Here is a 26,781-nt window from a genome sequence, read left to right on the forward strand (position 1 = left end):
TTTCAACAAAAGTGGTCGATTAGCGGATGTACACGGCAATTTGGTGATTGATAAGGATGAGAGGAAGAAGGTGTGGGAGCAATATTTAAAGGATTTATTCCATGACCTCAGAACACAGCAGCCTGTCTTTGAAAATGACACCGGACCGAAAATTCTCTTGGAAGAGGTGAAGGCGGCTATGAAACAGATGAAGGATGGAAAGGCAACGGGACCGGATGAAATATCAATTGAATTGTTGAAGTTAATGGATGAAGAAAATATAAAGACAATAACCGAAATTTTCAACCACATTTACTCAACAGGAAAAATCCCAAATCAATGGTTGGAGTCAGAGTTCATTGCAATTCCAAAGAAGTCAAGTGCAAAAGCCTGTGGAGAGTTCCGAACAATAAGTTTAATGAGTCACATGCTTAAAGTGTTTGTGAAGTCATTCACAAAAGAATTTATAACATATGTGAAGAGCAAATTTCACCCAATCAATTTGGTTTTGTAAAGGCTGTGGGAACAAGGGAAGCTCTGTTTGGTGTGCAGGTTCTGTTTAAAAGATGCAGAGATGTGGGTTGTAATGTTTTTGCATGTCTGATTGATTACAAGAAGGCCTTCGACCGTGTTCAACATGAGAAAATGATGGATGCCTTGAGAAGAACTGGGATTGATGGAAAACACCTAACAATTATAGCCAACTTATATTGAAATCAATCAGCCGTTCTCCGAGTAGATGGAGAACATACAGAACAGGTGAAGATCCTGCGAGGAGTTAGACAAGGTTGCATACTATCACCTATCATTTTCAACCTATATTCAGAGCACATTTTCAGAGAAGCACTTGAACATATGATATCATTGTGTTCTCTGAATCCAAAGAGGGCCTGCAAAAGCTGATGAATAGGATTGCAGAAACGACTAAAACCTATGGACTTGATATGAACTCAGCCAAAACAAAGCTCATGATCATAAGTAAAGATGGCATCCAAGGAGCGGAGCTGTACATTGATCAGACGAAAATCCATAGGGTCGCACAATACACCTACCTTGGAACTATGATTAATGAGTCATGGGATAATTCTCAGGAGATCCGGTGTCGGATTGCAAAATCCAAAAGTGCTTTCATAACAATGGGGTCTGTTTAGAGCTGTTTAGATGTTTAGATGTTAAGATGCCATGACCTCACCTTGCATACAAAGATTCGATTACTGAAGTGCTATGTGTACTCAGTACTGTTGTATGGTGATGAATCATGGACTCTACAGCAAAACACAGTAGCAAAGCTCCAAGCATTTGAGTTATGGCTGTATAGGAGAATCCTGAGGATACCATGGACTGATAGAATTACCAATCAGGAGGTGTTGAGGAGGATGAATATGACCCCAGAACTGGTTAACATAATAAAATTCAGGCAGTTGCAATACTTTGGCCACATAATGCGCAATAAGGACAGATATGAGCTATTGCAAAGCATACTGCAGGGCAAAATAGAAGGCAGGAGAGCCCCGGGTCAAAGAAGAATATCCTGGCTGGCCAACCTGAGAGCCTGGTTTGGAAAAACCTCCATTCAATTGTTCCGGAACGCAACTAACAAAGTCATCATAGCCAATATGATCGCCAACGTTTGAAACGGACAGGCACTCTAAGAAAAAGATTTTTATTTTCACAAACTCTGTATAATAATTGACCGAGCGAAGTGAGGTCTAAGATTCAAGTCGACGGTTTGGCATTTCTCTTAATGTTTAAATGTTTATATGTTGCGCATTTACGGCGAAACGCGGTAATAGATTTTCATGAAATTTGACAGGTATGTTCCTTTTTTAATTGCGCGTTGACGTATATACAAGGTTTTTGGAAATTTTGCATTTCAAGGATAATATAAAAGGATAAAGAAGCCTCCTTCATACGCCAATATTAGAGTAAAAATCAGACTATAGAATTATTCGTCATAAATCAGCTGACAAGTGATTACACAGATGTGTGGAGAAGCCAGTCTATTGCTGTATTTCCATAAGGTCTATAGTTTCAATCAGGTACTTGTGGATGAGAATACTGCGTGAGGTCTACTGTTTACTACTGCCTACTGTGTACTGAGGTCTACTGTCAAAATAAAAGGTCAAAATACTTTATTGCAGCAGCTAATTGAGAACATCAATTGCATTACAAACGTCAATGATAGATTGAATCATAATTATATCTAATAGAATACCATTAGAAATCAAAGGAGAGGAAAATTTCAATAGCTTCAAAAGAAAAATTAGTCATTGGTTATTCAGTATTGGGATACAAAGTAGTGAGGAACTAATAGTAAGTAGGATTTAGATTTAAGTAGTATTCTTTTTAAATAAGGAAATTTATAGGTAGAAAATAGTACCTCGGTTTAGTATCTTTGTACTAGGTGATGCTTAGAGTAATAGATATAGTTTTAGATTTTTTGGAATTTTTGTATTATCTGTTGTAGCATAAATTAGTATTAATTTGATGATAAAGATACTGACAATCCATCTATCTATCATCTTCTATTGGTACCGTACTATAATGAAGGAAAGAACTGGCTTATACATGTATACACGTGTAAAGGATAGGAAAATTATGTTTGACGCATCATCACGTCTGAACTACTGGACTGATTTACTTGAAATTTCGCATATAAATTCTTAATTAACCAAGGATTCTTATAGGCCTGTTTCCAATCCTTCTAGATTTCATTACGTCAAGTTTTCAGTTCAAGTTTCAAAATGGACACTTGAGAAGCACGGTTTACCTGCTAGTCAATCTTGGTTTGCATCTTACCTTGATCGGAAGGTTTTATCACAAGTTGAGCAAACATGCTTCTTTTTGTGGGACAAGGCACGGTGAGTCCGTTTATGACAAATGAGGCCTTCAGCGTTTTTGAACTGGTTACCACAAATTTCGCATTGAAACACTGAAGCTGTAGCATGCGTAGAACAATGCAAATTCAACAACTTTGGACTTCTGAACTTCTTATCACAATACCGGCAAATCATCGTTGTTTCCTGTGAATTTAGAAATAAAAAAATGTCATAATTTCTTAATGATAAAACCATTTCACTTATATATGGATTACTTGATTCAAATAGAAACAATATAATAACTTTTGATACCCTTTTATTAAAAACTTAAAAATATTTTAACGACTAGTTTCGACCATAGGTCATTTCAACTTAAAAATTACCTATGGTCGAAACTAGTCGTTGAAATATTTTTAAGTTTAAATAAAAATGTACTAAAAGTTTTTATATTACAAAGTTTAAAATATAAAAGTTTTTAAAGACAATAAGAAGCATACAATAGAGTCATATAATTAAAATATGAATAGAGCTCATAAACCAGTACAGGCGATTGACAAAGACAGAAATCATTTACGGTCAAATCAATATAAGAATATATAAAATAGCCTACAAGTGCATTAACCACTCAAAAGAAAAACAAAAAACATTAAAATAATAAAACAAACTTTTCATAGAGTACATTTTTAAAATGACATCACCACAGAATTCAATTTGTCAAGGCATCTCATTGTAGAGAATTAGCCCCAAAACTATATTACCGGTATAAAAATGCATGATTTAAAAAGGAGATGGAAGATCAATGTATCCTCCTTGTGCCATGAAGTGTATAATTTCCTTAAAATTATGTACAGTACACTTTTTTCTAACATTAAGATCCACATTTAATGTATTCAATTGTCGAATATTCATTATTTAGTTAAAACTTTTTTGGCAAAAATATTGGAACACTATTGAGTGTTGGAACACTACTGGGTTGAGCCAGATTACTTACATTTGTTTCCATTTGGTCTTCATACATCTCATGAAGTCTTATATTAGCATTCCTTGCCAGAGTTACGAATTGGTCGCATGTATCAAGATTTGAGATGCACCCTCTACAAATCTCGGTTGGCAAACAACTAGTGCTTTCAATCTGGGTACAAGAAAAGAACATATCGATAAAAAAATGAAAGAAAATTCTACTTACTTGCGAATGATAGAATGGATGATCAAGCTTTATCATTGTAAAATTTTCAATGGAAACTAAAAAGGCGTTTCCTTGCCCCTACAAGAATTTCAGAAATGGTCTCTATAAACTGTTCCATACTAAAGTGCAACATTGTAGAAAAATATAAATTGCTAATAATAAGCATTCTATCCAAAACAAAGATTTAGCAAAATTCTCAAACATTTTGGAAGGAATCATTCTGGTAATGTTTTGTATCATTCTGGCAAAGTTTCGATTCATTTCAAAGATAACTTAAAAAAGCCATAAATTAACAAAAAGCATATTTACATAAGAGATACAATTATTGGAAAAAACAAAACATAATTCTATGAAAAATGTCTGATGTCTGATGAAACAAGTTTATGTGGAGATGTTTCAATTTCAAAGGAATGTTGCTTATAGCTTATGAGTAACATTATAATCAAATATTTGATGGAGAATAAAAAATGATCTTTATCCATAGTTTTTGATCACAAGTGTCACTGATAAACCTTGAACAAAATTGAATGATAGAATACAGAGGGGTCCAAAAGTATACAATCTTTGACAGTAAATATCTTGGTAACGCACTAGCAACCGTTTCAAACCGCCTTACATAAGCTATGTATTTTGAAAGATATAAATCATCCTATCTTCTAATTTAAATCAATGTGTCCATTTGAAGCCAGCGTAGCATCGCGTCGCGTCGCTGAATACATGTTGCAAATACTACGTTTTACAACGTAGTCCATGCTCCACATCTAGTTCAGCGCATGCGCTCTGAGCTAAATGACACCCAGACCAAATAGAAAAAAATGAAAATCATCTTTCGGTATGAACTGTCCGTAGCTATATTAATACCAGCCAGCGAATATTAATACGTAGCTTGCTTATTAATACGCAGGGATGCATGATACGTCGACGAAAGACGTCACTCAAAGTACGGTGATCTGCGGGTTGCTCATGTCACACTACCTTTTGACAAAACATCAAACTACAATAACAAATAAGATTCATAGATGTACGTTATTTTGTTCAGTTTATATCCACTGTCGAAGAGTGTAAACATTTTAAAACCCCAAAATACATACTAAACAATCAATTGAGATACCTACAATATAAACTGACCTTAATTCTTAAACAGTCTTCTATTTTCCTAAGAAGTCCCATCTCAACAGCAGAGGGTCCATATAGAGATGTCAAATCTGATTTCAACTGGCCACAAATTCGACACAGGCGTTTATTGTCAACTATTGTTTCTTTATAAGACATTGTATCACAGTTTTCATCCACGAAAAAAGGACCAGAATCTTTTCCCGTAATCAAATCATCACCAGCTGAAACATGCAAAAATAATAAGACATCATTAAATATAATGAGATTCACTTTAACCAATCAACATTTTTTATAAATAGCATTAATGCTTTCTATTCAATCAATGGTTGAATTTAAAGTGAATCTCATCATAGAATTATAGAAATTGGCGAAAAATGAGTGACAAGAGAATTATAATAATGGGCTCAAGTTTCACTAGAATCAAACAGCACAGATGTATGCATTATCACATAATTTTTTGTAATATATACTTTTAAAATAGTTTTCCTCCCGCACAAATACACTCTTGAAATTTGTGTTGGAGATTCCTCATCAATCGTAGCAACATTTCAACTGGAATACTGGGGATTTCATTCTGAATTATCTGTTTAATTCAAGTAATTGTATTAATTGGTTATTTGTCGAGTTGTGAACACTTTTGATTTGAGATAGCTCCAAAGAAAGAAATTAGCAGGCGGACAAATCTGTCGATCTATGGGGCCAAGGAACGTAACCAAATCGTGAGGTGACATGGTTACTAAACAATACTCACTCGCACAGCTGTCATTGACAGCTTTGGGTCCCAGAGGAATCAGGTTGGAGTTTAAGCTTCAAGGGGGCTCTTTTCGGAGCTTCTTCCCTCGCCCCATCTCAGGAAGTACTGGATCCCCCAGCCACGGGTGCTGGTTTTCGTGGTGAAGGGAAAACCGCCAACCAGGGGGAACCATAGCTAACTATGTGATGGCTGTGTGACTACATCCCTGGAAGTAGCCTGGCTTATAGGTGAACGGCTGGGTGAAGGCTCTAGACTATAGGAAGTTCATGGCTCGACCGAGTCTCCTGAATTCTCCGTCTATGGGAGTAGCTGGGCACAGTGAAGTCTGTACGGTGGAGTTTCGGGTTAGCCAGTGAGAGACCAGACCTCAGGGTCTCAGGCAATCTCTGGAAAAAGCAGGCATGTGAAATTCCTATGCGCCAGACTGTAGGGCTCAGACTGTGGGACTCGGGTAGCGCCTCCGTCTCTGGAAGTAGCATCATAGCGTGTCGAAAACCTCTCTCATTGGTGCTTCTTTCCGAAACGCTCGCGTCCCATTTTGGACGCCTATGGGGTGGACCCGTGAGTTCAAGCGCCCACCTTGGAGATGTATACAATTGGCAATTAATTACAAGTATTTTTCCTGGCCTGTAGACAAGTTAGAGGATACGTCCGTGCCCCGACCAAGCCCACATACCGCCGGAACTGCGCAGTGCTCCGACCGAGGTGCACGGTCAATTGGGGTTGTTCTACTGCATGCAGGCTAAACTTCTCTAGGATACTTGCCTACCGACTTGGCAGTGCTAATGAGTAGTAGTTCTCGTGTCACATCTCACAGGATATGCAAAAAGCAAGTACCCACTTCGAGGTGTGGCGTTAATCATATTGTTTTTGACAGCTGACATTAAGTGGATGTCGCACACAATTCTATCAATAATTTCAAATGGATTGGAAATTTAAACAAAGAATTCGAAATGGAAACCACAATATTCCAGTTGAAATTTTGCAGTGATCAAGGAGGAATCTTCAACACAGATTTCAATAATGTTTTCTCGCAGGAGGAAGACATCTGAAGGAAGAAAATTTCAACCGATGATAAATTTAATTAATGATAAGTTAACGATAAAATTAATGAAATTAATTTTTATCCGACTCGTAGTTATTTTTCAATTAATGATTATGATCGTCAATAAGAGACATTTCGAGCAGAAAACATTATATTTTCGACATGCTAGAAACTTTTTTGTTTCGAAAGATAAGTAGGTGGTTGAAGCAAGAAAGTTTCTCAGAAATAATTGAAATTATTTTTCCAATTGTCAAACGTACTCGGAAGAAAGTATTTTGGCCTCTCAGGTGTTTCAAAGTCAAGGATAGCGGCTGAATGGTGTGCCACCATATGCTATCAATAGCTATCAACAAAAACAAAATACAGAACGATTGAAACATTCAGCAACTGAAAGCCACATGATTATAAATAGTGAAAATGACAAACTCGTCTCGAATAATCCAAGCAGTGTTACATTACAGCCTTTCTAGAGGCAATCAGCTGCTTGCGTTTGAAATATTTCAGTCAAATTTCTTGTAAATTGCCAGCCTTCAGCATAAAATTTGGTACACAATGCATACCATGCAGCCGCTCTCCTAACTACTAGTTGACCGAGCGAAGTGAGGTCTAAGATTCAAGTCGACGGTTTGGCATTTTTCTTAATGTTTAAATGTTTGAATGTTTATATGTTGCGCATTTACGGCGAAACGCGGTAATAGATTTTCATAAAATTTGACAGGTATGTTCCTTTTTTAATTGCGCGTCGACGTATATAGAAGGTTTTTGGAAATTTTGCATTTCAAGGATAATGTAAAAGGAAAAAGGAGCCTCCTTCATACGCCAATATTGGAGTAAAAATCAGACTATAGAATTATTCATCATAAATCAGCTGACAAGTGATTACACAGATGTGTGGAGAAGCCAGTCTATTGCTGCATTTCCATAAGGTCTCAGTTTCAATCAGGTACTTGTTAGACAGTAGACCTCAGTACACAGTAGACCTCAGTACACAGTAGACATTGTAAATTTGTATTTTTGTGTGTGAATAATGTCGAAAGGCCTGATGATGGCAACCATTGGTCCCTTCTATTCATTCACAGGGAGTGTCATACACATACAGCTAAAGCCTATCACTTCGACTCTATATTGAGCGTAAATAATAAATCTGCTCTGAAAATTGTAAATAATCTAAATATATCGGAGTCATGTTATATGGAAGTCCCCTGCATTCAGCAGAGGAACGGGTATGAATGTGGAATCAACGTTTTAATTAATGCAAAATTTATATTGAATTACTATTGTGTGCCTGGTATTGATAAACCTTTTTCGGATTGGTATATTGAGTCCATGAAGAATATTAATGTGAATAAGCAGAGTGCTGGAACTGAGCTTTTGACACCTCCTAGCTCTTCTCCTGTTCCATCCCCCTCACTCACTCCAAATTTTGCTCCAGCCCCGTCCGACTCACTTATCCACTCACCTTATTCAGTTGAAAATATGCGATCAAATAGTTCAAAGTCATTACTTAAGCATCCTAAAAATTTCAAATCCTCCACCAGCCTAGGAAAATCCATTGTGAGGTGCATTTTAAAAATACAAGGAAGCCAAGAAATTCAGATCTAGAGACCAACAGTCGTTCCAAGCATTCTGATAGTGGTAGTAAAATAAGAGTACATCACTATGCTGATAGTCAGGGAAGAGATGTCTGCAAAGAGTTCATTAGGAATTCCAATAGAATCATTGGAAAATAAAAATCAGACTGATCTAAGACTATTTGACCTTTCGAGAGCTTTCGACACAGTTTGTCATGAAGTTCTTCTGAAAAAATTAGAATTTTATGGTTTTGAAGTATCTGCTAGCAAGCTTATTCAGTCTTATCTGAGAGATAGGTTTCAGAAAGTGGTTTTTAATGGTGTTGAGTCTAATTACTTGCCGGTTCGTTATGGGGTACCTCAAGGTTTAATATTGGGCCCAACTTTGTTCATTATATATTATGTGAATGACATGCCTAGTGTAATTGGACCCTCAGCCAAAGGAGTTTGTGTAAGTACAAAATCTACGTTGGAAATCAATAGAATCAGGTCCATAGAGAATATTACACTAATGATTGAGGATTGGTGTAACGCAAATTTACTGTGTTTAAACTTAGATAAAATTAAGAGTCTTAATGTGTCTTATGGCAACAATAATGATTTGAATGGTCTGAGAATGGTTAATTTTCTTGGTTTTAATGTCGACTCTAGGCTGAATTGGAAAGACCATATTGATAAAGTGGCGGGTAAGCTGTGTAAGGGATTGTTTATGTTAAGAAAATTGAGAACAGGAGTAAGTCTATCAGTGTTGCGAATAGTATATTTTTCTCATATACACAGTTATTTATCTTATGGAACAATATTGTGGGCTTCCCAAAAATATAGTATCAGATTATTTAGACTGCAGAAAAAAGCTGTGAGAATAATATGTGGTCTTCCTTCAAGAGAACACTGTAGGGATAGCTTCAAATTGATTGAAATTATGACACTTCCTGCTGTGTATGTTTATCAATGTCTGAATCATGTTAAGGTAAATTATAACTCCTATGTTCAGCAGGGTATGTGTCACAACTATAATACTAGAGGTAAGAATAAACTAGTCTTGAGGTTTTGCCACTATGCAAATACTCAGAAAACTTTCTATTACGTTTCTCTGAAACTTTTCAATGCCTTGCCTGAGAATATAAAAAAATTACCATTAAAATTATTCACGAATAGAGTTAAACGATTTCTGTTGAGAAATCCAATTTATGAAATAGAAGAGTTCTATGACGTAGTTGACAATATGCTTGATTAGCAACTAGGTACTCTCATGGGTGAACTAGTCATATGATTATGTCTTATGAGTGTGTTTTACTTATATTGTTATGAAAATAAGTATATTTTTATGTTTATAATTTATTGTAATGACTTCCTGCTTGTAATAATTATGATGCAATCTATCATTGACGTTTGTAATGCAATTGATGTTCTCAATTAGCTGCTGCAATAAAGTATTTTGACTTTTTATTTTGACAGTAGACCTCAGTACACAGTATACAGTTGTATATACGTCGACGCGCAATTAAAAAAGGAACATACCTGTCAAATTTCATGAAAATCTATTACCGCGTTTCGCCGTAAATGCGCAACATATTAACATTCAAACATTAAAACATACAAACATTCAAACATTAAGAGAAATGCCAAACCGTCGACTTGAATCTTAGACCTCACTTCGCTTGGTCAATAGAATTACTTGGAGACCAAAATACGATTTTCCGACTACTTTTGTCAATTAGAAAAATAATTTCAATTATTTCTGAGAAACTTTCTCGCTTTCACCACCTACTTATCTTTCGAAACAAAAAATTTTCCAGCATATCATGTTTTCTGCTCGAAATGTCTCGACATTGACGAACATAATCATTAATTGAAAAATAACTATGAGTCGGATGAAAATGATCCAGACATCAATAGAAAGGAGACATTCTCCCCGTTAATTTGATATAAAATTATTACGCATTACGACACCCCATGATTCTGAGAGATGTGATATTCAAAAGAAAAACAAATCGTCGCGATGTTTTCAATTTTATTATAAAAGTTAAATTTCCTTTTAATCCTTCAACCCTGAAGCTTTTTTAGTACTACTCGGATATCGGGGATGATATTCTAGATCCAATTCTGACGTTGAATTGGAAATTTGAGAGAGGTGCAATTTTTCAGGATTTGGCAACCCTGTGATTTCTTCGGATGGAGGGCCAAGTCTCAACTTATTTTACACAAACTATAATAAGGAATTTTTATCGTATTTAATGAATTATTTTCTCAAATGAGCAACAATTTGAGATTTTTGTTTAGACAAACTGTGAAATGGAATATTGTAGTTCATCATGCTCTTCTTTTTCTTTTACTAGAAAGAGCTGTGACAAAATTCATATCCATTATCAATAACACTACATAATATAACATGATGTACATCAATGATTTTTGTGCGTTTGTGGTACTTTTTTATTTAATAGAAATAATCTATAATCAATTTAATGGCAGATAACCCAACTTTGTTCTGAATGTGCGATTTTTGAAATAACGACCTTGTTGTGCATCCACAGTCGACCACGGATTTTCAGCCATCTTGAAATTCAGCCCGACCCGGTCGCGGTCGACGTTAGAAATAGAATCTTGGACTGTTGAGATTGGTGCAATAGGACATGAATCTTCATGTGTGCTGGCTGGTGATGCTGCGGCTGTTGTTGGCAGTCTGCTGTTTGATGAAGGCACTGCTCCTACCAACAAATCTGTAAATATAGTGAATTAAGCCATTGCACTAATACTGGAATTTTATAAACAGAGGTTTCAAAACAGTTCATATTATTTCTCATCATGATTATCTATAATCCGAGAGATATTATTTTTAACGTGAAGAGGGAAAACCAGTTTCTCCTTCCACAGTTTGTAGCATGGACAGAATGGAGGAGAGGAGTGAAAATGATGAACAGAATTGGATGCTGACACAATAGTAAGGAGAATGCTTTTAAAGGAAAGAGTATCGGGTCTCTCTGTCTTCGAGTGAGAGCCGTGTTAAAAGTAATATCTCTCGGACTATAGTTTTTCGAATGAAAGCTATACATTTTTGAAAATTATTAGTACAGTTGTACAGCACTTGCAAACAAATTACTTCTTTGAATAGCATTTATTTAGTAACATGATTTATTTTCAGCATGTCACAAAAGTTATCATATTCATGAAAGTAGATAGGTATCTAAAGTTTACTATGATCCAATGAATGTAGAATAGATACATTGCTATGATCTATAGAAACTATAGTCTAAGGTGGGGTTTAAACCATCGGGAATTGAATCCAGGGGTCATAGTGTCAGTCATTTGCATAAATCTATAATATAATTAAAAAAGAATTGGCTTATACACGTACCGGAAAGGAAATTCATGAATGACATATCATCACATCTGAACTGTTGGACTGATAAACTTAAAATTTTCCATATAGATTCTTAATTTACCGAAGATGGTTTTAGGTGTATTTTGAATTCTTAAAGATTTCAGTAGGTCAAGTTTCCAGTTTGTCAAGTTTTTAATTAGACTCTTGCGGAGCACGGGTTACCTGCTAGTATATAATAATTTTATAGATTACTACTATTAAAAGAAATTAATTTTTGAAATTGGGATTTGGTTTTTTAGGCTGGCCGCTAACGGTTGAACGAGCATGCACATACACAGTCGACTTACATTGTTTTGTCATTACAGCTGTGATCATTATAAATTGTATTCAATGGTTTATTTACTGTTATTGATTGTTTATTTTATGTCAGAAGCCTCTCTCTGATTTAGTGTATGTGCATGCACACCCAACCATTAGTGGCCAGCCTTATAGTTGTATTTTTTGTAAGCTTGTGTGAATAATTAAAAAAAAAGTGTGAATGATTTGATATTTTTTCAATTTTATTATTTATTATGAGATAACACACACCTTGTTCCAACTGTTCTGTTTGTACCACAAGCGATTCTTCAGTCTGACGGTCATCTACAGTTGACGTTGACGCTTGTTTCTCGTCGTCTGCTTGCAAATGCTTCAAAGAACCCTGTAAAGAACATTGGTCATCAAATAAACTTCCACATAGGCCTACTAACGACTCGAATTTGCAACTGTAAAAATGAGTGAAGATTGACGAAATTGTCATATTTTGGCTTTACGATAGAGCTGCTTGAAGTGAATTTCTAGATAAAGTATAGTAATATGACAAACACCGACAAATTTGAATTGAATTTATTGCAGAAAAAATTGAGCGAGGTCCGCGACGCTTGGCGCTCTAAAGGATCATCCTAGTAAAAAATATACATATCGAGTGACCTGGCTGGCCCAGGCCTGATGTCATAGTTTTCAGGTCGCACCTGATTACACATGACCTTTACACTACATTTACGGCAGCCTGGACCGACAACTTGACGTGTCCAGTGACCGACTCAGCCAGGGATTCAACTCGGGACCAATGCATTTCAAATCCAACGTCTAATCCTGGTAAAAAGAAGGTTTATTTCTTAAAATCCTCTGAAACTATAAAATTTACCTTGAAGAGTCTACATAATTATTCTTGAATACTTAAACATAAAATAATTTCTAAAATATACTTACTTTCTTGAAATTTCTCTCTCGTAATCTTTGAAACCTTGCCAACCTCAACAGACTGGCTATTGTAACTTTATTGCCATTTCTTGGAAAAACCGTAGGCACATAATCTGGATGTACAGTGGCTTCATTTTTCCTTTTGGTAATGAAATGGTCACTGCAAACTCTTGAATGCATAGTAGGCCGCCAAGGAGTTCCATCAGCCCTGCAACAAAGTCACTTGTGCAAGTCACTTCACCGGCCAGGTTAGCTGTAGGCGTTGCAACCTTCAGTCTGCTAGCGCTACCTGGTCGTGGTCTCGCATCCCGTCGGTAGTCATAAGTTATAGTTCTGGGGTAACCAAACATCTTTTTAAAAAGAAAACTTTATTTTCAAACACATAATTATAAAATATACATCGAAAAAGAGTTAAGTGCTCTCGGTGAAGTTTGGCAGTAAACTGACTAAAAGTACTATGATCGAGCATTACAATGGAATACAGCGTCAGCAATAATATTAGGTGTTACCAGATGTAACTCCTCCCCCCTAAGAGTGAAGCTGCCCTCAGCTTCAAAGAAATAAAAAACATATATTATATTTAAGTATTATAAACTAAGTACATTGTAGTCTGGGGCATTTTGTTCTGGTTCACGCTGTACAGTATCATTTTCAACTTCAGATTCACAACACATTAGGTTACAAAGTTTGTGCCAGATAAACAGCCGTTTGAGAAATATTATAACAATCAATAAAATTACAGTAAAAATAAGCAATAGAATAATACATAGGTTTCGATTATCGGTCAGAGGTAACTCATCTAGAACATCAAGTTTTTGAAAATTTATATTAGCAGTATGTACTTGATCAAAGTTGAAGTTGGATAGTCGTTTTTTTACTACAAATTCAGTTGGAAGTACAATTTCGTTTTCCCAAAATATATTTGGTTTGTAGTAACCAATCAGTGTTTCTGAGCTATTAATTTTCAACAATTGCGTTTTCTTATTAAGAAAAAGAGTAATATTCTTGTTCACATCAGTATTCAGAACCATACATGTACTAAAATTAAATAATATAAAACTATCAACTATTTCTACATATGTTATGAAAGAATCTCCGTCTTTCAAAACTACATCCGTCTAGATTCCTATCATTTAATAATTGCTCAATACATATATCATTAAGTTTGCTTACTGTACTACAATAATAATCATCATAAATGAGTTCACAATTTCCAGAAAATAATTTGTCGTTTCGAAGAACAAAAGAAGGATGCGCAATAGTTGTTAAAATTTCGTTACCAACAATGACAGGATAAGACAATAGAAAAAACGTTTCATAAACAGTTGATAATAGCGGTACTTCCACAAAATATGAAATATGGTCTTTAAATAATCCAAAATGTACTTTGCTTAGTTTCCATAACACACTAATTTTATTTGAAATAAAGCTGACATTTGAGTTTTTTTGTAGGAGAAAAAGATCATCATGAGAAATAATAGAAGAATGGAGTATTTTCAATTTACAAAATTCGAGACTAGTTACAATGTCAGATATTTTATTATTCAGAAGCAGGAGCGAGTCGAATAACAAAGAGAATTGCTGATTCATTTCCATTCGGTTGGATTCATTGAACAAAGAATTAAAGTGATTGCTGATTTTTAGATTATTCGCTCTGATTACTTTCATCTCATTATTGAATTCGTTAATTAATTTCTGATTTACAGCAAATTGCTTGTCTACATTGTTACTAAGATGATATTCATTAGATTGGACTGTCTGCAAAATTTTGTCATATCTTTCCTTATCATCAGCATCCATGTTCCCAGTGATCCACGAAATCGCGGATCCTAAACCATTAAAAAGACCTCTTTTCTGCCTATAATCAACTGATTGAATCTCATTTAATTTATTCTTAGTGTATTTCAAATTCAATTTCATCATACTTAAGCGACTCTTATCAATATTATTCCTTTTAGCGAGAAAATCAACAAATGTTTCAATATTACTTAATTCTAAACGTAAATCTAGTATTGATATTATGAACATAGGTAAAAGTTTCATTAATTATATGAGAATTCTGTATCTTGATTGGAGCAATACCAGATGTTCTGCTCAAATCTACCATCTTATAAGACGTTGCTGGGGCCAGCAACAGGAGAATTAGGGGCAGTACCATCAAGTCCTGTAACAAATAAATCCTTTTTCTTACCCTTCACCGGTTTTTTAGGCCGTTTCATTCTGTTAGGGTGCAATTTAAAAGGGCGTTTTTGGATAGCTTTAGGATTCCTTGCTAATTGCTGTGTTGTATCGTAATTTACTTTGATGAATTTCGGTTTTGTTTTCTTATTAAATGTCGATTTTATGTGTGGCTCGTTTTCAATTTCAACATTCTTCTCACGATTAACATTCAATTTCTCAGTACGTTTTTGTTTTTCTTCTTCAATTTTATTCTTAATCATTTTATGCACTAGGTTGACTTGTTCAAGATACTGTTGGGACAGTTGTTCAGTTACTAATCTTTCTGTTATTCCGTTTACAAAAGGGTTATTCGATATTCCCTATGTTATTTCCATAGGAGACATTTTCAAGGTAGAGTTTAGAGTATTATTGAAGGCAATTACCGCTAATTTCATATTAGTTTCAGTAGTGTTGGTTTTATTTTCAAGTTGAATGGCATTCAGAATTTCAATAAGTGTAGAATGAGTCCTTTCTACCAAACCTTGCGAGTCTGGGTGTCCGGGAGTAACGTAATATGGTTCAATGCCATAAAGTCTCAGGAAATCACGTAGGCTTGCATTGTCAAATTCACGTCCGTTGTCCATTTGTACAATTTTGGGTATGGGGAAAGCAGAGAAATAGTCGTCTAAGCATTCTTGGATATCGACTTGGTTCAAACTTTTTATTGGATGGACCGTTAGCCGTTTGGAAAAACAGTCAGTCATCGTTAAAAACTTTATTTTGTCATATTGGAAGCAATCAATCTGTATTTTTTCGAACGGTGTTTCAGGAGTGGGTGTGATTTTATAGTCAACTCGAACGGGTCTCCTGTCATATTTAACCTTTAAGCAAACAGCGCATTTATTAATGTAACCAGTCACGTCCTGTAGCATTGATGGCCAGTAATATTTACGTCGTATTTGATTATAAGATTCATTGATACCGCGGTGGAATGTTTTACCCTCATGATAATTAGAGATTACCTGTTTTTGTTCATCAATTTGTGTCACATCTAAGTTCATTCTTTTATACCGTTTAAGTTTGATCGAATCAAAAGTCTCTAGCAGTACGTTCTTGAAATTGTTAAAAATCGGTTCATACTCATCGTATAGGGCTCCGGCACGCGAGCAGAAAACTCCATACTTTGTATTCGGTTTCAAATACTCTATACATTTGTCCTTCATGTCATCGTAATCATTAGCATTCCTAAAAAAAAATAATCAATCTATTTTTATCAAAAATCTTAATCAAGCGAGGGGTTTGGTCACCTCGTTCAAGTACTAATTGGTTATGTTCTACATTCAGAATCTTATCGTCATCAGCAATAGTTACTTGCTCGTTTGAACTCTTTCGAGAGTGTATTGTGGCTAAACTGTTATTATCATCTTCACGTTCATTACCATTTTCATTATTATTTACAACATTTTCATAATCAATATCACGCACAATGTTTTCATTAGCATCATTATTTACAACGTCGTCATTTCTATTATCAATACCTATAATATCATCATTATCAGTTCCTACGGCCGGGTTATCTATTTGTTGGAGAATTTCATCGAGGGAACTAACGTCTATGGAGGGAGCTTCAGTACGAGTATTGAATCGCAGCAATTCGTCCACGTTAATATAATCGAATTCATGATCAGGGTTGTGAGCACTATTATCAAAACCGTGAAAGCCATCTTCTAGACCAGTTTCGTGGGGGTCAGTAGCAATATTCGCAAACCCGTGAAAGCCATCTTCAAAGCCTAAAAAATCATCTTCATCATTTTCCATCATGTTAACATTATTAGGACGAGACAGAGCGTCCGCTACGTAATTGGTCTTCCCATTTATGTAAATAATATCAAAATCAAATTCCTCTAATAATAGTTTCCATCTAATGAGTTTCGAGTTCGGTTCTTTGATGCTATGAAGCCACTGGAGAGGCTTGTGATCAGTTTGAATGAGAAACTTACGTCCGTATAAATAAGGTCTGAAATATTTACAGCACCAGACAATAGCCAATAACTCTTTTTCTATGGTGGAGAGGTTGATCTCATGTTTATTCAAAGTTCGCGAAGCATACGCTACTGGTAGATCTTTTCCTTCAAAAACTTGGGATAATACCCCTCCTATAGCATAATTGCTCGCGTCAGTCGTGGCAATGAACTGTTTAGAGAAATCAGGGAGTTGTAATATTGGACTGTTCTGTAACATTGTTTTCAATTTCTCAAATGCATTTACATATTCTGTATTATTAATATTGATCTTTACATCCTTTTTCAATGCCTGAGTCAGAGGTTTTGCGATTTTTGCATAGTTCTGTATCATTTTCCTATAGTAGCCTGTTAACCCTAAGAATTGTTTGATTTGTTTTTCGGTTTTAGGTATTTTAAAATCCTTTATGGCCTGCAATTTGGCTGGGTTGGGTTGAATACCGCGTTCTGAAACAATGTGGCCAAGGTATAACAATTCTCTTTCGAAAAATTCGGTTTTGTCAAGCTGTATTTTGAGATTGTGATTTTGTAGTTTCTTGAAAACAGATTTTAAATGTTTCAAATGCTCTTCCAAAATGTCAGAGAATACTATTATATCATCCATATATACTAATACATTCGGCATTTTAGCAAACAATATATTCATATTTCTTTGAAAGAATGGGGGTGCATTTTTCAGCCCGAAAGGGAGCCTAAGAAACTCGTAGTGACCATCTTCCGTTGAAAAAGCAGTTTTAGGAACAGATTCTGGGTCCATTTCGATTTGATGGAAACCTGAGTACAAATCTATTGTGGAGAAATAAGTGGCTCTCCCAATTTTACCGAAAAGATCTTCAATGTTTGGTAAAGGATATTTATCAGCTATCGTCTTGTCATTAAGTTTACTGTAGTCTATCACCATTCTTATTTTCTTTTTCCCTGAAGCATCTAGTTTTTTTGGAACAACCCATATTGGGGAATTGTATGGAGAGTTGGAGGGTTGAATGATTTTATTTTGCAGCAGTTTATCAATTTCGATTTGTACGTCTTTCTTGAATATTTGGGGGTACCTATAGTTTCGTGTGTACACAGGATTGTCATCTACAGTATTGATCTTATGTTTTAATAAGTTTGTTGAACCAAGAGGAATATTATCAAGCTTTATTATTGCAGGGAATTTGATAATTAAATCGTATATCTCTCTTTTTTCTTCGTCATTCATGTGGTCAGTTCGTAAAGTTTCATGGATCAATTTCTTTATCAATGCAAAATTTTCAGGACGTGTGGTCATTGAGTCATTATGCGAGTCAAGAATCGTTTCTACTTCCTCAATTTCCATGGGTTCAGGACTGATGGTCATGAGTTCATGAGAGAAAGCTATACAAGTACATTCACCATTAACAATATCAACTATACCTTCTTCAATACAATAGTTAGAATTATTTATAGGTTTAAGTAATCCCTGTCCTACAGTGGGAATAGACCTAACTGGGATAGTTATTACATTAAATCCAGGTTTCAATTCAATTTGTTTTCTACTAGAATTAATTACAGATAATAACGGTTTTGATACGTTGCCATAATCTAACGTATTAGTCTCATAATTTACATGGGCCTTGAGTTGTTGCATTGTTTCATTACCTAAAAGAATATCGTACCTGTCGGAAAAATCATATATATACATCTTAATTCTAGAAAGATTCGGAAATAATGTGGATGGACCAAAAAATATATACTCATGTCCACCACTTGTACCAGCCGGGGTTTTTACAACAAATTTTTCCTTATATCTAGTTACAGTTGGCGGTACAATTGCAGGATGTACATAATTCATCATCGATCCAGTGTCAACAAGCCATTTTCTGTTTACATCATCGACAAAATAGGGTAGCGATTTATCAATAATATTCAATTCAAGCTCTTTGGGGGGTTTCCGCCGGATTGGGGCCACACCCTAAAAAATGATCTGTCATTTCATTCACAGCTGATGTTTGATTGTTGAGTTGCGATTGCAACAATTGAATACGAGTCGATGCATTTACTTGATTGATATCATCATTTGATTCATCGAGATAGTGAAGATCTTGGAAAGGATTGTTTCTTGCCGAATTGTTAGCATTTCTATTAGTAGAAGGAGTACGCATGGAGACAGTATTCTGCGAGTCCCAGTTGTGAGACTGTTGAATGTTTCGTGCTCCGTTTGAAAAGTTACGAGAATTGTTATTGAAAGATTTCGGTTGGAAATTTTGAAATTGCGACTGCTGAAAAGTAGAGGTAGAGGGAACTACACTTTGTTGGAAATTAGAATGTTGAGGCTGTTGAAAATGGATTTGATGAGGTTGTTGGAACCGATTCTGAGTAGTGAAGGGTTGCTAGAACCGATTGAAGTGTTTCAATTGAAGTGATTCTGATTGAAGTGTTGCTGGTGGAAATTCCGAGGAGAGAATTGATTGAACACTGGTTGCGGTTGAAAGAAATTCCGCGGTTGGAACTGAGAATTGATTTGCTTTTCACTCACTGCACTTTTGTCACTTACGGGCTCTGCACATTTTAATTGTTTCAAAACAATGCTACAATCACTGCGCAGGGTATTGCGGGCGTCGTCCAAGTTCTTGAGTTTGTATACCTGAAGATGAGCTCCGAGTGTTGGATGAACACCGTGAATGAGCGTGCGGACAAGAGTTGTATCGAGTTGTTCGAGAAGATTTTTCAGGAGATCCCCGGTTACACCATCAAGCTTATAGCGGGTCACCACTCTGGTGCGTTTTTCACTGAGTCTTTGTAGGAAGTCGAGGGGGTGTTCGTATTGGAATGATTTCATTACAGCAATTTCGGCTATTAGGTCAGGGACAGTGCGTTTATCAGAGAAGCTTTTCGTTAAAAGTTCAATAAGTTCAGCTAAGTTGGAACACTCGCAATTTTGTACAACATCATCTGCAGCACCTTCCAAACTGTGGAGGGCGGCAGTAAATAACAGCCAATGATTTTCTTCGCGTTGTGATTGTTCAATTTTATCGTTACAATACAGATTGAAAATGTCTTGGAAAGATTTGATAAATTTTGGAATTTTATTGGAAATTCCATCGAATTTTGGAATATAGTCCAGCAAATATTTCGGGATAGATTTGGTTGACATGATCACAGGGTCTAATTTTGACGGTCGAATGAGAGTAGAAGATGAAGTGAAGAAAATGTTCGCATCTGTACTTACAGTTGATGGTAGTTTTACTTCCGTCTCAAATTTGTGGAAGGAGTCTTCGTTGTCTGCCAGGTTGAACTTCGAAGGTTGCAGGTGTGGTATGCAGAGAACTTGTCTTGAAAAGTTCACCTCACTCACTGGTTTTCCGGATTTTTCACGAAGTTGAAATTAAAGATCGCGAATCGAAAAAAACTTGTTGTTAAATGAACAACCTCGAAAAAACGTAAGGAAGGTAGTTCGGGTGCCAGTTATAGTTCTGGGGTAACCAAACATCTTTTTAAAAAGAAAACTTTATTTTCAAACACATAATTATAAAATATACATCGAAAAAGAGAGAAGTGCTCTCGGTGAAGTTTGGCAGTAGACTGACTAAAAGTACTATGTTCGAGCATTACAATGGAATACAGCGTCAGCAATAATATTAGGTGTTACCAGATGTAACTATAGACGTTTGATCATCTCATCAAATCTCTCAAGCACTTTCCAACACCCACACAAAAGCTAAAGCTCACATGAGCATCATCCGCAATAAAAAGGAAATTCATTGAAAATAATATGTACATTGATATTATTATTATTATTATAATTATTATTATATTGATAATACCATATAAATAATAACTAATTTAATTATTGATAATCATCAAGTGAACAACATATTCAAAAGTTCATCAATTACCTTATCAAATGTTATTTGAGTGAAGAGTTAAATTAATAAAATTTTACATCCTATTATATTAAGCGAGCAATTTCTGTATATCTCTTTATATTTTTATATCTGGTTATTTATGTTCAACGGATCTCGAAAACGGCTTCAACGATTTTCACGAAATTTGGAACACAGTAGGTTTATGATATAAAAATTCGATTGCAAGAGGTCTCATCCCTGGTAAAACTCTCTGAAGGACATGAAAAGGATAACAATTATTCATCCTTGGAAAAACAGATTTTAATTTCATCGTCTGTCGATAACAGAAGATGTGAGTGCCTGTGTGGGAGAGAGACAGAATTATTTCCAGCTGTGTAATCAATCAACGAGAAATTTTATCTAGCTAGACAATTTAATCAACTTGATCAACATAATCTGATTTGTTGACATGACATGATAATCCTCCTAAACTAAAGCAAATCATAATTTTCAAAGTTGATCATTATTTGAAAATTTTAAGTGATTAGTGAATGTTATTTTGTTATTCAATTTGTTTTGTAAATAATCTAAATTAGAACTTTATGTTTACAAATGTTTGAACTGAAAAGTGAACCTGAATTCAAGTGTATGGAACATAACCTACTTTCTGGACTATTTATAGTGTATAAATCAAAATTCGGGGAAGAAACAGTTTTGGGCTGTTCCTGTTAGTCCTTCCCCAATCATTTTAAAGAATTGTGTTCGGTTTATGAAAAGTCAATAAATAACGAGCGAAGCACGGTGCCCCGATATTTATTTTTTAAAAGAGGATGGTTCCCCCTCCGGTTTAGGCTTGTACATAGTTCTTTTAATGTGCAGAAGGATTATGCTGATATATTATAGGATATTATGTAAAGTTATGATGAATAAGAGAGTCGACCATGAGCAAAGTAAGAGGCGTGGTGCAGCCTGGGTCAGGCAGTTGGGATGGCCAGACTGCAGTTCAACTCGTTGCTTATTGACCGGTCTCCCAATAAGCAACGAGTTGAACTTCAGTCTGGTCATCCCAACTGCCTGACCCAGGCTGCTCCACGCCTCTTACTTTGCTCATGGTCGACTCTCTTATTCATCATAACTTTACATAATACCCTATAATATATCAGCATAATCCTATAATAATCAGCTTAATCAGCAAAAGTGCAAGGCTGCTTGTATCATCAGAGCAAGTAAGGCTAGCTACACTCACATCGATTTTTGTTCGTACGGTATTTTGCCGTCCTTATAAATTCTATTAGATTAAACAGTTTATTTCAAACAGACGATGTTTGTCAAGTTCCGTTTAATCTGATAGAATTCATAAGGACGGCAAAATATCGTACGAGCAAAAAACCGATGTGTGTGCGGGGCTTAAGGGATCTTCGGTGCCATCTACTATTCCTGTTTCTGTGGATAATCTACACTGACTATGACTCTCATTTTCTGACCTGGCACCTTTTGAGGATGTTTTGCGGATTGCGACTGGCTTGAGCGAATCTAAGAGTAAAGAAATTTGCTATATGTCTAGCATATTTTTATTAAGGATATTATATTGTCTATTATCGATCCTTTAACTGTGTGTATTGACCAGTGTCTTAAAAGGCTGTATTTTCGGATGAGCTGAATGTTTCAAAGACAGTACCAATCTTCAAGAAGGGAGACATGACCATTCCAATTAATGAAACCATTTCTATTTTGCCTATAGTGTCAAAAGTTTTTGAGATTGTGATTGCTGAGCAGCTACTTGACTATTGTGAGTGGTGCAGCTGTTTGCGACCACCCAGTTTTATTTTAGAAAAGGGTGTAGATCATCTGCTGATGATGTTGATTTCCTCCAGCGTAATACTTATAAGTACTTTGAGAATCGAGGACTTGCTGGGCTCACATTATGTAACCTCAGCAAGGCGTTTGACACGCTTGATCATGCAATCCTCTGTAGAGTAAACTGAAGCACTGAGAGGCCAATGGAACCCCACATGAGTTAATTCAATCCTATCTGGGGGGGGGGGGGTCTCAGGCAGGCTGCACTGGCTAATAGTGACCTGTCTCGGATAAGGAACTGTGTCAACTGTGGATTGTCTCCGGGCTCTGTCCTGAGGCCTCTTCTCTTTTTGATTTCATTAAAAGATGTGGCTCGTATGGATGGCAGAAGTGTTGTCTGTCATGAAGATGACGCCACCTTCTTTGATCTAGGTCATGGAGGTGATGCACTAAGGGCCACAATGTTGGAATTGTTTGCTTTGGACTGGTTTTCTGTGAACCTTTTCCTCTTCAATGAAAAAAAACTTAGTCAATCATATTCAGCATCAGAAATGGGGATGAGAATGATTTTGCACCCGTGAAACTGCTTGGGTATTTCCTGGACAGGAAGCTGTCTTGAAATGACCAAGTTGAGGCTCTCTGCTGCAGGCTAAGCAGAGTGGTTTTCTTGCTCAAGAGATTGAAATCCTGTGTTCTTGCATTGTATCTTAAGGTCTCCTATTTATGCTTTTTCTATAGCATAATCTTGTACGGCCTCAAGCTTTGGGATGAAGCCACAGATTTGTCTCGAGTGTTGCTTATTCAGAAGAATACCCTGATTGTCCTTTGTGCTGAGAGGCTGGCCCACTGTCAATCCCTCTTTGTGAGAGAGAAGATCCTCACGATCTTCTCCCTCTACATACAGTATTTCAAAATATTTGCAGAAAACATGCAAATGTGGGGTAGCTTGTAACCAGGCAGAAAATTCACCCATATGAGACCAGAGTGAGGCAAAGACTGGATGAACCTTATCAAAGACTGAGCAGGTCTTGGTCAGGCTTGGCCTATCTGTCAAGCTCTACACCAAGCTGCCGTTGGTGGCTAGGAATCTGCTTTTTAATCAATTTTGAAGGGTCTTGAACGGCTTCTTGTTGGATGAGTCAACATATCATCAATATTATGAATTTGTCATTGATGGCTACCGCTGGGCTTGATTGAGGGCTGCACTTTAGTATATGGGCCACGGAATCTAGATACCTATATAGATCGATAGAGGAGATCAAGACGAGATCAACCATGCATAACATTGTTGTCGATTTCCAAGGATTAGCTGAAAAACATGGTGGAAAGTTCAAAATTTTTATTTTTTATAATTTTTTTATGGCTAGAATATGTTTAAAACTAGTACAATCTTATGTAAAATTTGACGAGGAATTCAATAAAAATTTGAGGTTCCTAATTTCAGGTTTGTAACTTCAGTAGTTTTTGAGATGTTGCAAAAAATGTGCGAAAAGTGCAAATTTTTGGTTTAAAAGAGGTGAACCTGTTTGCATGGTGATTGATAGGTATTTTAAACTATTGGGATTAGTAGAATGATAAATTCTAAAGAAAAAATGTCCAGTCACTTGATTGCCTAAACTCAAAATTGTTCGAGATATTTGGGCAAATAAAAATATTGCAACTCCATTTTTTGCTACCTAGGGAGAACTTAGGTTGGAAAAAGCTTAGATTGGGGAAAGCTTAGGTTAGGAGGAGCTTGGATCAGGAAAATATTAGGTTAGGGGAAGCTTAGGTTGGGAAAAGCTTAGATTAGGGAAAGCTTAGGTTAGGAGAAGCTAGGGTCAGGAAAAGTTTAGGTTAGGGAAATCTTAGTTTAGGAAAATCTTATATTAGGAAAAAAACTTAGGTTGGGAAAAGCTTAGATTAGGAAAAGCTGAGGTTAGGAAAAGCTCAGGTTGAGAAAAAGCTGAGGTTAGGAAAAGCTCAGGTTGAGAAAAAGCTTAGGTTAGGGGGAGCTCGGTCTGAGAAAAGCTTAGGTCAGGGAAAGATGGGTTAGAAAAACTTGCATTAGAGAGAGCTCAACTTAGGAAAAGCTTAGGTTAGGAAAAAGCTAAGGTTAGGAAAAGCATAGGTTAGGAAAAGCTTAGGTTAGGGGAAGCTGGGTCTAAGAAAAGCTTAGGTTGGGGAAAGCTTGGGTTAGGAAAACGTAGATAAGGAAAAGCTTAGGTTAGGAAAAAGTTGAGGTTGGGAAAAGCTTGGGCTAGGTAAAGCTTAGGTTAGGGGAAGCTGGGTTTGGGAAAAGCTTAGGTTGGGGAAAGCTTGGGTTAGGAAAAGCTCAGGTTGAGAAAAAGCTTAGGTTAGGGGAAGCTGGGTTTGGGAAAAAGCTTAGATTAGGGAAAGCTTAGGTTAGGAAATCTTAGATTAGTAAAAGCTTAGGTTAGGAAAAGCTTAGGTTAGGAAAAGCTTAGGTTAGGAAAAGCTTAGGTTAGGAAAAGCTTAGGTTAGGGGAAGCTTAGGTTGGGGAAAAGCTTGGGTTAGGAAAAGCTCAGGTTGAGAAAAAGCTTAGGTTAGGAAAAGCTTAGGTTAGGGGAAGCTGGGTTTGGGAAAAGCTTAGGTTGGGGAAAGCTTGGGTTAGGAAAAGCTCAGATTAGAAAAAGTTTAGGTTAGGAAAAGCTTAGGTTAGAGAAGGCTGGATCTGGGATAAACTTAGGTTAGGAAATCTTAGATTAGTAAAAGCTTAGGTTAGGAAAAGCTTAGGTTTGGGGAAGCTGGGTCTGTGAAAAGCTTAGGTTGGGGGAGCTTGGGTTAGTAAAACTTAGATTAGAAAAAGCTTAGGCTAGGAAAAGTTGAGGTAGAGAAAAACTTAGGTTAGGAAAAGCTTAGATTAGGAAAAATCTAAGGTTAGGAAAAAGCTAAGATTGGGAAAAGCTCAGGTTGGGAAAAACTTAGTTTAGGGGAAGCTACGTTTGAGAAAAGCTTAGGTTAGGGGAAACTTGAGTTAGGAAAAGCTTAGGTTAGGAAAAAAGGTAAGATTGGAAAAAGCTTAGGTTAGGGAAAGCTTGAGTTAGGAAAAGCTTACATTGGGAAAAAGCTTAGGTTAGGAAAAGCTTGATTCAATTATTTTTACAATCTTTTAAAGCTTTTGAATTGTATTGGAAGCTGAATAAAATGTGATCCTAAATATCGGTCTTCACTATGCCTATGCAAACATATTGAACTCTTCTAACGCTAAAATACTACATTTTCTTGTATTTTTTCCAAATATCTTAATAATCTATAAAATTTTCTAACCTCAAATCTATTTTAATGAATTCCCTGCAAAAATCCCAATGAGATTTAGCCAATTTTGTAGTCACTAAAAGTAGTAAAAGAAAATTAAATACCGTATGAGAATTGAAGAGTATTGAATGTGCAATTTTTTTATTTTCCCAAATATCTCGAACAATTGAGTTTAGGCTATCAAGTGACTGAACATTTTTCCTTTGAAATTTATAATTCTACTAAATCCAATAGTTTAAAATATCTATTAATCATCATGAAAACAAGTTAACCTTTTTTACAGCAAAAAATTTGCATTTTTCTGCTCATTTTTTGCAATATCTCAAAAACTAGTAAAGTTACAAACCTGAAATTAGTTTCATTGGATTCCTCATCAAATTTTACATAAGATTGCACTAGTTTAAAACATATTGTAGCCATGAAAAGATTAATAAAAATAGATATAAAAATTTTGAACATTCCGTCATGTTTTTTAAGCTAATCCTTGGAAATCGACAACAATGTTATACATGGTTGATCTGGTCTTGACCTCCTCTATCGATCTATGTAGGCCTCAACGCAAGTTTCCGCGGTCCATAAACTAAAGTGCCCCCTACTTTATAATAAATTCATTAATTATTTTTGACTGTCAAGATTTTTATTAGAGAAGACTGGAAATTTAGTTCAATTTAACCATTAATTCAAGTTAGAGCTATAAATAGATGG

The 26,781-nt window shown here is 35.8% G+C and overlaps 2 protein-coding genes across 3 annotated transcripts in view; both read right to left on the minus strand.

Moving 5' to 3' along the window:
- LOC111055016 (gastrula zinc finger protein XlCGF26.1) overlaps positions 1–26,781 on the minus strand; it is a 36,214-nt gene that overhangs the window by 8,848 nt on the left and 585 nt on the right. Inside the window, exons 2-7 of one of the 2 annotated variants that reach the window (XM_039425753.1) lie at positions 13,044–13,242; positions 12,381–12,492; positions 10,987–11,190; positions 5,113–5,321; positions 3,790–3,930; positions 2,779–3,002 (exon numbers count right to left, since the gene is read on the minus strand). In XM_039425753.1, coding sequence (XP_039281687.1) covers positions 2,779–3,002; positions 3,790–3,930; positions 5,113–5,321; positions 10,987–11,190; positions 12,381–12,492; positions 13,044–13,242 — 1,089 coding nt within the window. The remainder of the gene's footprint in view (positions 1–2,778; positions 3,003–3,789; positions 3,931–5,112; positions 5,322–10,986; positions 11,191–12,380; positions 12,493–13,043; positions 13,243–26,781) is intronic. The other variant, XM_039425754.1, reaches the window with a different exon arrangement.
- Positions 13,249–21,089, minus strand: LOC120350840. The gene is made up of 2 exons (XM_039425755.1): positions 20,406–21,089; positions 13,249–16,439 (listed from the first exon to the last, which is right to left on the minus strand). The coding sequence occupies exon 2, from the start codon at positions 15,075–15,077 to the stop codon at positions 14,097–14,099; it is 981 nt and encodes a 326-aa protein (XP_039281689.1). The 5' UTR covers positions 15,078–16,439; positions 20,406–21,089; the 3' UTR covers positions 13,249–14,096.

This window comes from Nilaparvata lugens, chromosome 4 (assembly GCF_014356525.2).
Source record: "Nilaparvata lugens isolate BPH chromosome 4, ASM1435652v1, whole genome shotgun sequence".
In the NCBI taxonomy this organism is placed as follows: Eukaryota; Metazoa; Arthropoda; class Insecta; order Hemiptera; family Delphacidae; genus Nilaparvata; species Nilaparvata lugens.

Coding starts and splice junctions, on each gene's coding strand:
- LOC120350840 (XM_039425755.1), bottom strand. CDS start 15,077: ATGAAACTTTTACCTATGTTCATAATATCAATACTAGATTTACGTTTA.